The 16732-nt window shown below is 44.3% G+C and overlaps 1 protein-coding gene across 1 annotated transcript; it reads left to right on the top strand.

The window, feature by feature from the left end:
- Positions 1-6727: 6727 nt before the first annotated feature.
- LOC308257684 (mas-related G-protein coupled receptor member X2-like) lies at positions 6728-7738 on the top strand (the record flags this gene model as incomplete). Its single annotated transcript, XM_080687815.1, has 1 exon — positions 6728-7738. Exon 1 carries the CDS (start codon positions 6755-6757, stop codon positions 7736-7738), a length of 984 nt encoding a protein of 327 aa, XP_080543941.1. The 5' UTR covers positions 6728-6754.
- Positions 7739-16732: the final 8994 nt, after the last annotated feature.

Here is a 16732-nt window from a genome sequence, read left to right as displayed (position 1 = left end):
CCAGTCATGTTAGATAAGTGCCCACTATAGTGACTTCATTTAACTTAATTCCCTCTCTAAAGACCCTATCTCCAAATAGCCATATAGCTGGGAAATAGGACTTTAGCATTAAAATATAAATTTGGGGGGACACAAGTCAGTCTATAATAAGATCCTTATTAAATACTAGAGGCCTGATGCACGAAATTCATGCAAGAGTAGGCCTTCCTTCCCCCAGCTGTCGGCACCAGCTTCCCTCCTGCACCTGGACCCAGGCTTCCCTCACAGCCCTGGCTTCATCCAGAAGGTTGTTTGGAAGGACGTCCAGTCTAATTAGCATAGTACACTTTTATTATTATAGATTTGTTGAATGAGCCCATTGAAGAACTTTTCTGAATATTTGAAATAGTTTCTAATCCAAATGATATTTTAAAAATAACAAGTAACTCGCCCTGGCCAGTGTGACTCAGTTAGTTGGAGCATTGTCCCATAAGCCAAAAGGTCTTGGGTTCGATTCCAGGTTAGGGCATATACCGAGGTTGAGAGTTTGATCCCCAGTTGGGGTGTGTCCGAGAGGCAACCAATTGATGTTTCTCACATCGATGTTTCTCTCTGTCTCCCTTCATCTCTCTAAAAAATCAATAAGCATATCTTCAGATGAAGATTTTAAAAGAGTACACAAGTAACTTAATTTGACTGTAGCATGAGGCACATGAAAGGAAAACATAAGAGATAAGAGTTAAATTTTCAATATTTACACCAAATGAAAATAAGTTTTAAAATTAGATGAAGTGAAAGAGGGAAGAAGAATGTTATGTGTGCTGAACTCCTTATGTTTAAAAGGGATGCCAATTGATCCACTTCTTAATGTTGATAAATTAAAAACATAACCTTTAAGTTTATGGTTCAGAGCTAATAATAAAGGAAGTAAGAATAGGTTGAACTTTGAAGAATAGGATTCAGGGAGACTGTCACCTTGTATCAACTTCTCTATCATTTGGAGGGAAATTATACACAAGAATGCATATTGCTATGATAATTAAAACAAACAAATAAGAAAAGTGGGTTTGGGCCATGGTGAACTTTCAATCACCCTATGATATACTTTATTCTTTAGTTTTAAAGCCTCACAATGCAAACTCACATTGTTTGACATTGGTCCCCAGGCTCAGTTTTCAACTATAGGTTGCACAACAGTGATTACCAAGAGGAAGACCAGATGGGGTAGGATGGGAGTGGCTGACATGTGAGTGGACATGGGGCAAATGATGAGAAACATATCAGTAAGGGATCGTGTCTCAAATAGCTCTGGTCTCTGACTTGCCCACAGTCCTTGCACAGGAAATTGCAAGGTCTGTCCAATATCTTGATAAATCTTGCTTAGTCACCAGCTTTCAGTCCAGCTCCTTCACACATCTCCCGATTTAGAGGGCAAAGACGTGTCTCTGGCATCACTCAATCCCAGAAAGACTCTCCCCTTCAGCACAGGTCTGCTCTCCACCTCAGGCCAGAAGAATGGAAGAAAGGTAAGAATATATACCCAGAACTGACTTATGTCCAAAGCCAGTTATGGTTTTTGCTCTAAGTTCCCATCCCCATGATTCCTGGGCACTACATGCAGGGGTCCTAGTGCATCCTTCAGGGAAACGCAGGAAACGTGAAGCTCTCCTCTAGAATCTTTGGGTGCATCAACTCTGACTGTTGGAGATGCAAATGGGGTCAACCAGAACCTTTCTCTCTTTGATCCATCTCCTCATAGGCTCCCCTTCATTGCAACCATTCAAATCTGTTGTCATGGAGAGAATGTTGCCTCGAATATTAATTTAGGGAGCAAAGTAAAATGTGAGCATTGCTTCCCAAGTCAGAACTGTTAGTAACCCAGATTTCACTGTTTTCATTTTTTCCCCTCTTCTCTTGTGGATATGGCATAGAACCAGGAGTAAACTGCCCAAACTGGGGTAAATGGGGTGTGTTTCATGAGGGACTATTGAGCGGGTTTAAAGGAAAGTGACAATGCATAGTGAAGCACCCTAAGGTGAGCAATAGAGAAGCACTGTTTCCATCTGAGGCTTAAAGGAACCCAGGAAAGAGCAAGTACACAGATAGAGCAGAGCCGTAATCATAGCAGCAGCAATAGGGAGGACCACCAGTCAGATGGAGAAGCAGGCCCATGCCAACACACTGCTCAGCACGGAGAGAGCCAGGAGATGAAAAAGCCAAATCTCTTTTTCCCTGTCCTCCAGTCTCCTGGTAGCTCAATTTAACCAGAAATCGGAAGGACAGGATCTCACTGATGAGATACTGTTACTAGGAAAACCCCTGTGTGGGCTCAGGCTGCCTGTTGCTGTGTCCAACAACAAAAGCAGGGTTGAATCATATAAGGTGTATATTGAGAAGGCTAGCCAACCAAGAAGACAGGGCGCTTACAAGCATTCAAATCCTGTATTACAGCAAGGTGCAGGGGACAGGATTATAAAGGAGAAAGGACTAGGGTGAGGCTGGGAATGGAATGCAGCTACATGCAGCCCTGGAGGTCTACAGACATCAGCTATTGTCCTTTAGTCATCAGGAGATGAGATGATGTTGATGAGGTGGTGTTTTGACTTCTGGTGGGTCCGTCTGACCATGCTTATCTGTTCTGCTTGCTGGATTCACAGCTGAGTCACTTCCTCAATCGCTTCGCACAGGCCTTGAACTTAACCCCCTATTCACATATATTAGCCCCCTATTCACATAAGTATATGTGTTAGAAGATTTAAAATAATATGATTATTTTTCAGATTCAGGTGCTCTATCAGATTATAAGCCCCCCTATCAGTAAATAGAGGCCACCCTCTTGGGAGGCCAAACAGGGTAGAGAAGGATGAAAAGGAGGTCCTCAGAGCAAATGCATACTATCCCTCATGTCTCCTTGACCTCACAGTTTTCTACTTCCTGGGATTTTCTTTATCTCGATGTCATCAAATAATTCTCATCTCACCTTCATCAGTTAATTTTTCCTTCCATTTGCACCTTCTTTCTCTAGTTTCACTTTTATGAAGCAATCACCCAATTCATAAAAAAAAGCCTTGCCATTGAAATGTAATTTTAAAGGGAAAACATATTCTTTGCTAGAGGTCTGGTGCATGAATTTGTGCACGGGTGGGGTCCAGCTGGCCCGCCCAGATTGGGGCAATCCCCGGACCAACTGGGGGAAGGGGCCATGGGCGGTTGGCCTGCCAGCCCCGCCCCCTGATGGAACTTCTGGTTGAACTCCCAGTCAAACTCCAGCTTGAGGGGACAATTTGCATATTAGCCTTTTATTATATAGGACTAGTGGCCTAGTGCATGAAATTCATGCAAGGGGAGGGGGTGTCCCTCAGCCCACAGGACAGGGCCTAAACCGGCAGTTGACATCCCTCTCGCAATCTGGGACTGCTGGCTCCTAACTGCTTACCTGCCTGCTGGCCTGATCACCCCCAACTGCCCCCCCTGCCGGTCTGCTTGCCCCCAACTGCCTCCCTGCCAGCCAGCTCACCCCCAATTGCCCCCCCCCCCCGCTGGCCTGCTCACCCCCAACTTCCCCCCTGCCAGCCTGTTTACTCCCAACTGCCCCCCCTGCCAGCCTGCTCGCCCCCAACTGCCCCCCACCAGCCTGCTCACCCCCAACTGCCATCCCCTGCTGACCTGCTTTCCCCCAACTGCCTCCCTGCCAGCCTACTCACCCCCAATTGCCCCCCTGCCAGCCTGTTCACCCCCAACTGCCCCCCCTGCCAGCCTGCTCGCCCCCAACTGCCCCCCGCCAGCCTGCTCACCCCCAACTGCCATCCCCTGCTGACCTGCTTTCCCCCAACTGCCTCCCTGCCAGCCTACTCACCCCCAATTGCCCCCCTGCCAGCCTGTTCACCCCCAACTGCCCCCCGCCAGCCTGCTCACCCCAAATTGCCCCCCCACGGGCCTGCTCACCCCCAACTGCCCCCACCACCACCCTCATCACCCCCAACTGCCCCTCTGCCAGCCTGATTGCCCCTAACCACCTCTGCCTTGGCCTCACCACCATTGCTTTGTCCAGAAGGACATCCAGAAGATCTCCCGGAAGGTCTCCCGGTCTAATTAGCATATTACCCTTTTATTAGTATAGATGGGTTAGAGTAATAAAGACTTAAACAAGAGACAAAGTGTATTCAACCTAGACTGGAGGCTCCAAGGCATTCAAACACAAGAATTCCTTCCAACTTGCTTCTCCCTACTCCTAGACAGGTGTCCTCATCCTTGTGGTCCTACATGGCTCGCAGACACGTCAGCATTCAGCCCCCAGACAGAAAAAGAAGGGGAGGGAAAGTTACGCTCCTGCTATTAAAGGCCTGACCTGGGGATTGGTGACATTGCTTCTACTCGCCTCCCATTGGCCAGCGCCTAGTCACATGATGCCATCAGTATCAAGGGAGTTGGGAAATAGGGTCCTTTCTCTGGTCTTAAAACTCTCAGAATCATTATGTGACAGAAAAAGAGAATGAATACTAGGGGCGGTCTCTGCACCCCTGCTTGTCCCTCACATTCTGAGTTCACATAAAGATTTTTCTGGGACTCCTCAGAGATAAGGAATGATGTAACAGAGAATAGTGGGAAAGCTTGGGACAGGGCTCCAGGATGGTGGTGGGTCCCCTCTTCACAGTGAGATCCCAGGAAAATCCCTTTGATGTTTTAGGCCTCATCTTCTCCCTGTTTTAATCAAGGATATTACAATAGAGGTCTCTACAGGACACGTGCTAAATGCTGGCAATACAGTAGTGAACAACAGGCTCCACTTAGTCCTTATGAAGTTTCCAGTTTGATAAGGATGATACATATGATATGCCAGAAAACAGACTTACTGAGTGTTAAGTTTTCTGAGCAGGGATCATGGAGGTTCTAGTTTCCCTCCCACATCCTTTTCTGGCCAATCAGGGCTCTGGGAGTTTGTCCCTCTAGAGAAGATGGATGATTCTGCACTTGATTCCTCCCTATACCCAGGAGTAGGATGCATCCCCTTGCCACTTGGAGGCCTCCTGCCCATGTGAGTCCTCTGGATTTTGGAACAATGGCTGCCTTTCTGAGGCAGAGAAGGGCTCCTGGATTCAGCTGTCTGTTCCTAATTGGCTTTCACCCACCTCTCTTGTTCCCTATTTCATTGGCTTCTCTTCCTCTCTGTATTTCTGGAGTTTGCTTATGTTAGATTTTTTTTTTTTTTAATCCACAATTTTGACTGCCATCTTTAACTTGGACATTACTTCTCTGCTTTTCCCCTGTCCAGGAGTAATCAGCACTACAGTGCTGGTGGGTCTGCAGTACGGGTCAAAAGTGTAGACTCCAAGGGACCCCTGATGGGTTCAGATCCACACCATGTGAGACCAGGAGCAAAACACTCATCTTTTTTGTGAACCATTTCCATATTCTATAAAATGGGAATAATATTAGGGGTCTTGAGAGGATTACAGAGACAATACCTGATAAACTCTCAATCAGCTGCTATTATGCCTTCACAGGCAAGCTAGGCCTCTTGGTCCAGCTGACATTTGCCTGAGCATCTCTCTCTACATTCCAAGCCCTGCATTTTCCCATTTCCCCTCATAAACTCCTCTCACAGAAACACTTTACTCAGCAAAGCAAACCCTACAAAAGATCTCTTGGGAGAAAGAGTGGAGTAGGTTTACATTGCACACAACACAGCATTCCACTTAATAGTCCCCCATAGATATTCCCAACCTTCAAATACCTCTTTCCAGTGGCACTCAGACCTCACTCTCACTTCCTCCCCTGTACTCAGCTCAGCCCCAAATCTTACCCCCAACTGAGGCCCAAAATGATTCCAAGTACTCAGCAAAGCCATGTAGAGTCTTCACTTGAAATGCACATCAGTGTCAGTGGGTGTGTGTTTGGGGCACACAAGGTAACCCTTCTAAATACGCACAGACCTTCCACAAAAAGAATTAAGATAAATGGTATTTTCTTCAGCCATTACACATGTGTGTTCTAATGCCTGTAATTGTGTTTCCTTTTTTTTTTTTTTTTTTTTTGGACCTCAAATCTTCCACTGCCATTACCCTTCTCATTCATTTATTTTTTCACTGAATACATACCTATTGAGAACACACTGTGGGCTGCACACAGGGAGGCACTGGGGATAACAGGGCTTTTATCTTCACAGAGCTGACATACTGAGCCATTTTGAGCCCAGTGCACCCAGCCATCCTCACACCTGCCCTCGCAAGAGATCATATTCCCTTCATGTCCCTAAAGTCTTTCTCCTTGGTAGCCTCTTAGTCATGAGGGTGGATTTATGGTCATCTCTGCTCTTCCTAACTTCATGCAGCTGAGGGGGAAACTCCAGCTCAGGACAGAACTGATACTTGGGTCCAGAGCCCCTCCTGGTCTCTCAGATTCTATCCCAGACATTGATCTCCTTCTTCAGAACATTCTGGGGACATGACATCACCTCTGGACAGTGAGTGGAAGCTGGGGTAGGGGGGAATGATGGGACTACAGAATATCCCCATGTCAGTAGCAGGTTTGTGTTGCAGTAGAGCAAGCCCAGGCTCTAGAGTCAGAGAGAGAACTGGGTTTTAATCCAGGTCCAGGACTCCAAGGCTGTGTGGCCTTCCATAAATATCTTAACCTCCGGACCCTCCTTTCCCTGCTCTGTAACAGGGCACAGAAATAGCACATCGCATGATGGCTCTAAGAATCACTGATTGTACCAGGTGCTCAACTCTTGTTTTCTTCTAGGGTCATCACTGCAGGATTTGAGAGCACAAATATGACTGCCACAGCCTGGGGGACTGAGCTCACACCAACCAATGGAAGTGACCAGGCTCTTTCTAAATGTAACAAAGCGAACCTGACCCCAGCCGTGCTGGTCTTCACCGTGGCCCTGGTGGGGCTGGCAGGGAACGTGGTGGTGCTCTGGCTCCTGGGCTTCCGCATGCGCAGGAACGCCTTCTCCGTCTACATCCTCAACCTGGCGGGGGCCGACTTCATCTTCCTCTGCTGCCAGATTATATATTCCCTGCAGACATTCATCAGTAACTTCCATTCCACGTGCATTTTCATCCCCTCCATTTTCATCACTGTGTCGATCTTTGCCTACATCTCAGGCCTGAGCTTTCTCAGTGCCATCAGCACGGAGCGCTGCATGTCTGTCCTGTGGCCCATCTGGTACCGCTCCCACCGCCCCAGCCACCTGTCCACTGTCACGTGTGCCCTGCTCTGGGCCCTGTCCCTGCTGCTGAGCATCCTGGAAGGGAACTACTGTGGCTTCCTGGTGAGGAAACGTGACCAAACTTGGTGTCGGGCGTTTGATTTCATCATAGTCGTGTGGCTGATTTTGTTGTTTGTGCTTCTCTCTGGGTCCAGCCTGGCCCTGCTGACCAGACTGTGTGGCTCCCACCGGGTACCCCTGACCAGGCTCTACATGGTCATCCTGCTCACTGTGCTGGTCGTTCTCGTCTGCGGCCTGCCCTTCGGCTTCAAGTGGTTTCTGTGTTACTGGACTCAGACATTTTGCAGTAAAATGTTTTCTTATTTTCTTAGAAGGACTTGGCTCATCCTGTCTAGTCTTAACAGCAGCGCCAACCCCATCATTTACTTTTTTGTTGGCTCCTTCAGGCAGCAGAGGCAGCTGCGGCAGACCCTCAAGTTGGTCCTGCAGAGGGCTTTGGAGGACGTCACCGAGGTGAAGAAAAGTAGTGGAAGCCTTCCTCAGGAAACCAGGGAGATTTCAGGGAGCAGTTCCACACAGTGATTCTCTACCAAGCAGGGTTCAGTTAGAGAAGGAGTACTTATTATAGAGCTTTATATATTAACTAGAGGGTAGGGCCCCTAGCCCTAGCCTACGATCAGGTCCATCTTCTGCCCGCTCACCAGTACCCAGTCCCGCCCCGCCACCACCACCCACCCCGGTTCCCCATTCGCCATCCAGCGATCAGAGACTGTGGGCCAGGGGAGGGGAGGGACCAAGAGGTGGTCAATGCACCTCACAGCGACTGGTCAAGCAATCGTTCTGGTCGTTACATAGTTATGGTCGCTGGGCTTTTATTATATAGGATAGTGTAAAATATAAACAGGGTGTCCCCAAAAATGTATACCCACTTTAACAGCTGATAGCTCAATTTTGAAAATGAAATGTATTTTAATAAATGCTGCCTTTATACTTACTCAAAGCAAGTGTATACATTTTGCATATAGTGATATATAGTATATAGATAATATATACATACATATGTATATGGTTAAACTGTCTCTATAAGGCTATTGTCTGTCTGATTCTAGAGCTTGTAGTATGCAGGGCAAACTAGAACCCAGGAGCCAGAGCAAAAACCCATGATAACCGACCAGCATTCATATCAGTCTCTCCCAGTGCCCACATTTGATGATGTGAGAGTTCTGCACGAGAAATTGGCTCCCTTCATCATGAAACTAAACATACCCCTGGTCCAGGGTCAGAGACACTGAAGGCAGATCCAAGGGAAAGTGGAGTAGCTGCAGACTCAGCTGCTGCTGCCTCACACCAATGCAATGAGTGTGCATGAGCACCCTGGGGCCCTTGCACTAATCTTCCATGCATAAAAACAGTATGGCTGCTGCTTTATTTCCAACCACCAGATCTTCTGCAAATTGTCTCTTGATGCCTACCCTAACCGGAAACATACATGGAAGGAAAAAGAATTCTGGAAAACATAGTTAAGTCTAGCCAAGCTGACACTTTCAAGTCCATCACAGTCTACTTCTTGGCACCCATAAACACCCTATCAAACCATAATAAATTCAAAATAAAGCTAGTAAAGCAAAGTCAACCTTCTTCTTAACATGATATACCTATTTCAGCTATTCCTGAAGTATACAATCTTTCCCCTGAAAGAAGGTCCATCTTTTCCTGTACTTTGGACCGTTTGTCTATCTTTCTTTTGAAGTGCCTGTTCAAGTCTGCTACCCACTTTTACTGGGTTGTCTATCTCTTTACATTGATTTTTGTTGGAGTCCTTTATATATTTTATATAAAATTCCTTTGTCAGATTTATGTGTTGCACATATTTTTTTTCTAAGTCTGGGATTTGCTTATTCATTTTTAAAGTATCTTTTGATGGGCAGAAGTTTTGGGTTTTTATGAAATCTAACTTATTAGTTTTCTTTTCTTTTATGATTAGTGCTTTATGCATTTTAAGAAATCTTTGCCTACTCCGAAGGAAACAAAGGTATTCTCCAATGTTTTCTTCTAACAGTATTATAATTTTTGCTCTTTATAAAAAAGCAAAATTACTTTTAGATGTATGAGACATTTCAAATTCATTTTTGTGCAGAGTGTGAGGTAGGGGTCAAGATTTATTTTTTTTTTCCCATACAGTTATCCAGTTGTTCTGGTACATTGTTGAAAAGACATTCCCTTTGAATCATTTAGCCCTTGTGTCAGAAACTATGCTTACAAACATAGGAATATTCCTGGACATTCTGATCTCTTTTGCAAGTCTATTCCAGAAGTCAGCCTGTGGGCCAAATCCCACTAACTGCCTGCTTTTGTAAATAAAGTTTCATTGGAACATAGCCATGCCTGTTTGTTTACATATTGTCTGTGACTGCTTTCATGCTACAACAGCAGGGTTGAGTAGCTGTTACAGAGACTAAAATATTTACTATCTAGCCCTTTACAAAATAAGTTTGGTGATCTCGGGTGTATTCTTAAACCAACACCTACTCTTCTGATGGCTGTAGTTTTGTATTGTTTTAAAATCAGGTAGTGCATATCCTCTAACTTTGTTTTTCTTCTTCAGGATTTTTTAAGCTACCTAAGTCTTTTGCAGTTGTATATAAATTTTAGAATAAACTTCTCAAACTGCTATAAAAAACCTGAGGAGCCCTGGCAGGTGTGGCTCAGTTGGTTGTGTCACCCCATGCACCAGGAGGTCACAGTTCAATTCCCAGTCTGGGCACATGCCTGGGTTTCAGGCTCAGTCTCCAGGGATGGGGAGTATGCAGGAAGCAGCTTATCAATGTTTTGCTCTGAAATTTGAATTTTTTTTCTCTCTCTCCCTCTCCCCTCCTCTCTCTTTAAAAATCAATTTTTTAAAAAATCCTGATGAGCTCAGGCCACATGTCTCAGTAGTTGAGCATCAACTTATGAACCAGAAGGTCACAGTTCAATTCCTGGTCAGGGCACATGCTCAGGTTTTGGGCTCAATCCCCAGTGTGGGGCATGCAGGAGGCAGCCAATCAATGATTCTTTCTCATCATTGATGTTTCTATCTCTCTCTCCCTCTCCCTTCCTCTCTGAAATCAATAAAAATGTATTTTTAAAAATAGTGATGAAATTTTTACTGTGATTGTGTTGAATCTATTAATTAATTTTGAGGTAATTGACATATTAGAATTCATAAACATGGTATTCATAAACATGGTATATCTAGCTATATATTTTGTTCTTCCTAAATTGTCCTCAGGAATTTTTTGTAGTTTCTATTTTCTAAATCTTGCACACCTTTTGCCAAATTAGTATTTTATGTTTTCTGATGCTATTGTACACAATATTTTTTTTACTTCGCTTTTGGATTGTTCATTGCTAGAATGTAGACATACAATTGAAAGCAAGATGGCTAGAGAGGGGGCTCCTGACTTTCCCTCCTCCACAGAGGATGAATTCCTCTGTGAGAAATCCAGAAACAAGTTGAGTGACTCCTATAGATCAGGCAACTTAAGCCAGGTACAAGGCTTAAAATTAGACCAAGATTTCTGCCCCCTGGGGAGCTGCTTCACATGTTATCCCCTCAGTATACATACAGCCCACCTAAAGACAGGTTTTTTCAGAAACATAAATTTCATTGGCCACAGCATTTTTTGTTTTGTATGTTTTTCAAACATAGATTTACTAAATGGCTTGTATCCAGAACATAAAAGAACTCACAACTTAATAACAAAAACACATGCATATATGCACAACGCATGGACTCCGAAAATAGGGTGGTGAAGGCCTGGGGGTGGGAGGTAGGGACAGGCTAGAAGGAGCCAATGGTGGGGGCGGGGGGAGACATATGTAATACTTTCAACAATAAAGATTTTTTTAAACTGATTTTTAAAATGACTAAAAGATTTTTTAAAGTTTTTTTTTCAATCACAGTTGACATTCAATATTATATTGAAGGCCATAGCATTTTTTTAGAGTCCCCTGGAGCAGATAGGAATAGCGCTCATAGTCCTGATCTCCGGAGATTAAGCATTCTCCCCAGATCTTCCCTAGAGGCTCCCTGTGAAAAAGAAACTTCTTTGCTGCCTCCGGTTTAATAAAATAAAAAAAAATAAAAAATCTGTGGAAGATGCGCATTGATCCTGCTCCGGTGACGCGACACCCTGGACCAATTGCTAGAGACAGGGTCTGGGGCATTGTCACAAACCATTATTCCTTTTCAGGAAAGTGGAATCTGTCACCAGCAAAAGGGAAAGGCTTGTAGTTCTAAACATGGACAATGAAGGACTTGTGAGCCAGCCAGCCACACAACCTAGTGTCAAATGATGTTTTTATTCAGACCTGTGCTGCCCTGTCCTTGGTTATTCCGAGCCTGCTTGACATTTGCACTGACACTACGTTGCACATTCCGCTAGGTGGACAGCCTTTTCTGTCCAATCAGCAGTTGCTTATCAGAAGGTATCAATATTGGTAAAGCACTCTCAGAGATGTTGACTACCAATAGCTACCATCTCAGAGCACAGAGGGTGAGGTTGATTAAGACTCTATGGTTCGGGGATGCAAAGGTGGGCAGCTTCAGAAAGGTGTGGGATTTGAAAGCAGAAGCTCTTACCTTTATATAGCCCTTCATTTACAAAGCTAGTTCCTAACCGCTATTTTTCTTATCTTTTGATACTCCTAGCAATCCTAGAAGGTGCCTAGGTTTAAGACAAATTTTTCTTTGACCCAGTAATCCCACTTCTAGGAATATATCCCAAGAAACTAGAAACACCAGTCAGAAAGGATATATGCACCCCTATATTCATAGCAGCACAATTCACCATAGCTAAGATTTGGAAACAGCCTAAATGCCCATCAGCAGATGAGTGGATTAGAAAACTATGGTACATCTACACAATGGAATACTATGCCGCTATAAAAAAGAAGGAATTCTTACCATTTGCAGCAGCATGGATGGAACTGGAGAGCATTATGCTAAGTGAAATAAGCCAGGCAATGAAAGAAAAATACCACATGATCTCACTCATTTATGGAAAATAAAGATCATTATAACCTGATGAACAAAAAGATAGATACAGAGGCAGTAAAGCATCTAACAGACTGTCAAATTACAGCGGGAAGGCTGAGGAGTGTTGGGGAGCAGGGGAAAGAGATCAACCGAAGGACTTGTATGCATGAATATAAGCACAACCAATGGACACAAGACACTGGGGGGTGGGATGAGGGCATGCGAGAGGGAGTAGGGGAGGCTGGGGGAAGGTCAGTGGGGGGGGGAGGAGATATATGTACTACTATGTGTAATACTTTAAAAAATAAAATAAAATAAATTTTTTAAAAAGACTAATTTTTCGACCCAAAGAGAAGGCAACAGGGAAAGCAAACAGACACCGTATAATTTCCAGAAAGGCACAAAAACTACTTAGAAAGCATTGAACAATGCGGAGGTTTCCTCTCTAGTAAACAATTGGTTGGTAAAGTCTGTGGAGTGCTGTCTTCAGAGGAATTCTCCTGCTCCAGCCGCCGTCAGCGCGGCAGCGTTCTGGGATCCATTTCCCAGGTATGCAGGCATTCTCAGAACAGCACCATAAAAGGGAGCGGGTGCAATAGCGCCATCTTGTGGGAATTCTGAGAACAGAACTCTTCTAAAGAATTCTGAGAGTCTGAAAATAAAGCCTTGTCCCACAGCCTCCTTAAGCTCTCCTCCTGTTTTTAATTGAGGTTTTTTTTTCTCTTTGGTTCTCTTATTGTGTAATTTTCTCCTGCCCTGTCTTCTCTTTCACTGATCCTGTCCTCAGTTTCCCCTAATCAGCTGTGTGGTCCTTCCAGTGTTTTGTTTATTAGTGCTATGTCATTCTTTATTTCCGACTGTTCTTTTTTCATAGACTCTTTTTTCATGCTGTTAAGCATCTTTAACATCATTATTTGAACTCTATATCAGATAAATTTCTTATCTCCATTTCAATTATCTCTTTTTCTAGAGAGTTCTCTTATTCTTTCTTTTGGGAGTTATTGTTTGGTCTCTAAATTGGAATCACACTATTTTACACTTATTTGTAATATATGCTTGTTCTCATTATCAGTGTATACAAATTCAATTTTTAGTTCCAATTTGCTAATGATCATTAATTGTGATTTCTCTCTGCATCTCAGTTACTTCATCTCTAAAATGAGGATTTTAGAAGAGATCATCTCTAAGATGCCTTCCATCTCTGACAACTTAAGAATATACTAGGCCCTAACTGGTTTGGCTCAGTGGATAGAGCATTGGCCTGTAGACTCAAGGGTCCCAGGTTCGATTCCGGTCAAGGGCATGTACCTTGGTTGCGGGCCCATCCCAAGTAGGGGGTGTGCAGGGGGCAGCTGATTGATGTTTCTCTCTCATCAATGTTTCTAACTCTCTATCCCTCTCCCTTCCTCTCTGTAAAAAATCAATAAAATATATTTTAAAAAAAAAAAAAACCCTGAAGAATATACTAGAGGCCTGGTGCACAAAATTCGTACACGGGTAGGTCCCTAGGCCTGGCCGGCAATCAGGGCCAATTGGGGCCTTCTGACTGCCGACTGGGGTCTTCCTTTCGGCTGCTGGCCCCGGGCCTTCCTTCATTCCGTGCTGCCCCCTGTTGATCAGCACATATCATAGTGAGTGATCAAACTCCCGAGGGGACAATTTGCATATTAGCCTTTGATAGATAGATAGATAGATAGATAGATAGATATAGATAGATGCAACTTCTGATGCCTATATCTGTTCCTCTCTCTTCCCTCCTCTCATCCACAGGCAACACCCAGGACCATTGAACCTTGGAGAATGAAGACCTTGAGCCAGCCTCCCTCAGATTCCACTTTCATGATCTAGAACAGCTGCCAGGGATAGGGCTCCTGTCTGTCAGGCTGATGTCTGGAGGCCTTGATTGCTTTCGCTCTGATATACAAATCTCCTTAGTGCCCTGAGGCCCTGACAAATCATCATTATAATTTTTTGTCAAACAAGACTAGCATTATTTTAAATGCTGGTCTGATGGGAACCTCTGATTTAAAAAGAACATTGTTTCACCCTGGTAAAATGTAAACTCATAAAACTATGACTGTTTTGTTCATAACTTGTGCACCTTATCACTTAGGAAGTTTCTACGCTAGTAGGTACTCAATAAGTATTCAATCATTTGAATAAGTGAATCTAACCTTATCTCTACCCTTTTCTAGTATTCCCAAGGACTCCTGAAACATCTGCTTCTTCATCTCCAACCACTGAGAGCTGACTAATTCCCTCTTGAAATAACCAATTCCATTGTTGTTCTGAGAGACAAGTGTAATTGGAGGATGGCAGTATCAAACTCAATATACCCTCTATCCCAGTGGTTTTCAACTAATGTGCTGGAAGAGGTACACTGGCACGCCATAGAATTTTAGTGTGCCATGAGATGAAAAAGGTTGAAATTCACTGCTCTACCCCAATTGCTAAGCCAAGAACTGAGAGGCAAGAGGTGGATATGCCAAATGGGCAAAAATTGTCTCTGAGAGTGAAAATACAAGCTTAGAGACAATAACTTTCCCATCTGTAGTCTGTATATTACTTTACAGGACATTTATGCACATTTCTTTTATCCTCTCTTGAGGGTTATGCAGAGGTAAGATTTAAATTCAATGGGAAGTATTTGTTGAATGGCTGAATTTTTCTACTATTTTTACATATGTCACCAGGGGGCGCACTTGTTGCTTAACTCGGCCCTTAAATCAGGCCTGTGTCCAACAGTCTGAGAGCCTGGACTTAAATAATAAATCATCATAGACTTTTAGGTCCTGTCACTGGCCCTTCCTACTACAAAGGAGCGATGCTAAAAGTAAGATTGCCTGGCAAAGCAGATACGCAGGGCACATCACATCTACTGAGAAGAGTGAATAGAAAGAAATCCTTTACCCCTGATTAAGTAGCCAAAGACCTATGGGGAAATATTATGGCTTCGAGGTGAAGGGGCTCCAGGGCCTTGCCAACGTGGAAGGAGAGTCGTAGAGACTTCACCTATCGGTGCTACCTTATTCTCTAAATCTCTGGCAGTCTCCTTTTGAAATATTAGGACCAAAAGGAACTACGTTTGAGAGCACCCAAGCATTCCTTCTATGTTCAGATGGGGAAACTGAGGCCCAGAGGAAAATAAGTTATTTGCCCAAGGTTAAATGCCTATCTAGTGGCAGAGCCAGAATTACAACCCAGGAGGTTGTTTCACTGAGAATAAATTGGCTGATGGGGGGTGATCTTTAGAAATAACCTTTGGATTCAGGACAACCTAAACTCTATTGGAAATTAAGACTGGTCATTTTAAAAGGGGTTATTGACTGTGATAGCTCTGCTCGAAAGAAAGGAGAGAGAGAGGAAGGAGTAAGGAAGATTCAAGAGTTTTCTTATGGCCTTGTCTCCAAGCAGCCTCTGTTGCTGCTCTGTCTTCCTAGCAACTGCAGCTATGCTGCATTGTTTGAAATACTCTTTTTTTTTTTTTTTTCAAAATCAAAAGATGAAGGATAAACTCCCAAAACAAAAGGCATTTTTCTTCCAAGGGCTCAGATAAATCATAATTTGAGGACAAAAGCGTCAAGGATGAGCAATCCCTCAAAAACCATCTGCAGAACAATTAAGTGTTGTCAATAGCAAAGCTCATTTCTGAAGTGCAGACTCCAAGAGCCTCAGAACTAGAAAGGGCCTTGGAATCACTGTATTCAAATACCACCCTTTACACATGAGGGATGTGTGATTCACAGAGGGGAAGGGCAGGGTCAGAACTCAAACGCTTTCAGGCTAGGAAATGAAGCAAGCTGGGTCAGGTAAGAGATACTTTAGATGTTACAGGAAATGTGACTTGTCCCTTTCAGAAAAACAACAGGGCAAGCATCTTGACAAATGTCAGCTAACACTTGCCCTCAGTAATGGGGATAAGAGTAGGAACTGTGGCCAACTGGACATGCCCTGCCTCAAGGGAGTAACTGCTACCAGCTCCACTGGCCTACCATCCAGCTACCCAGCTCCATATGCCTACTATCATGTAGGCATATGAGCCTGAAGTTGCCAGATCTTCTGTTATTTTAATATGGATTTGTACTTGAAATGTCCTAGTTGCTTTTTAACAGTGGCGACTAATTTGAATTGGTTGTAGGCCAACCAGAGCCCTTCTGGAGTCTGATTTCCGCCACAAGTATCTGGTGTGGGTACTGCGGGATGCACTAGGTTACACAGCCTCTCAGGGTCCTTTGAGAGCAGAAGGGCTGAGATTCCCGGTGCTTCTATGCTGCTGCCGCTCTCTAGGGTCCCCACATCAAGTCCAGATCTGATCATCCTTCCCACTTAGAAACCCCTCGTAGCTTCTAAGTGTGTTAGAATAAAGCCCAACTCCTCCCCAGCCTCCAAGGCCCCATGCAGTCTGGCTCCTGCCCTCCTCTCCCACCTCCTCTCCCACTGTGGCCTTCCTGCTGTGCCTAGAAGAGAAAGCTCTGCCTGGGAGCTCTCTCCCCCTACTCTGCATAGCTGGTTCCTTCTAGTAATGCAAGGCCGTGTTCAAAGGTTCTCTCCTCAGA

Source organism: Plecotus auritus, assembly GCF_963455305.1.
Source record: "Plecotus auritus genome assembly, chromosome: 9".
Lineage (NCBI taxonomy): Eukaryota > Metazoa > Chordata > Mammalia > Chiroptera > Vespertilionidae > Plecotus > Plecotus auritus.
Note: the sequence above shows the minus strand (reverse complement) of the source record. Positions and strands in the feature narration are given on the sequence as shown.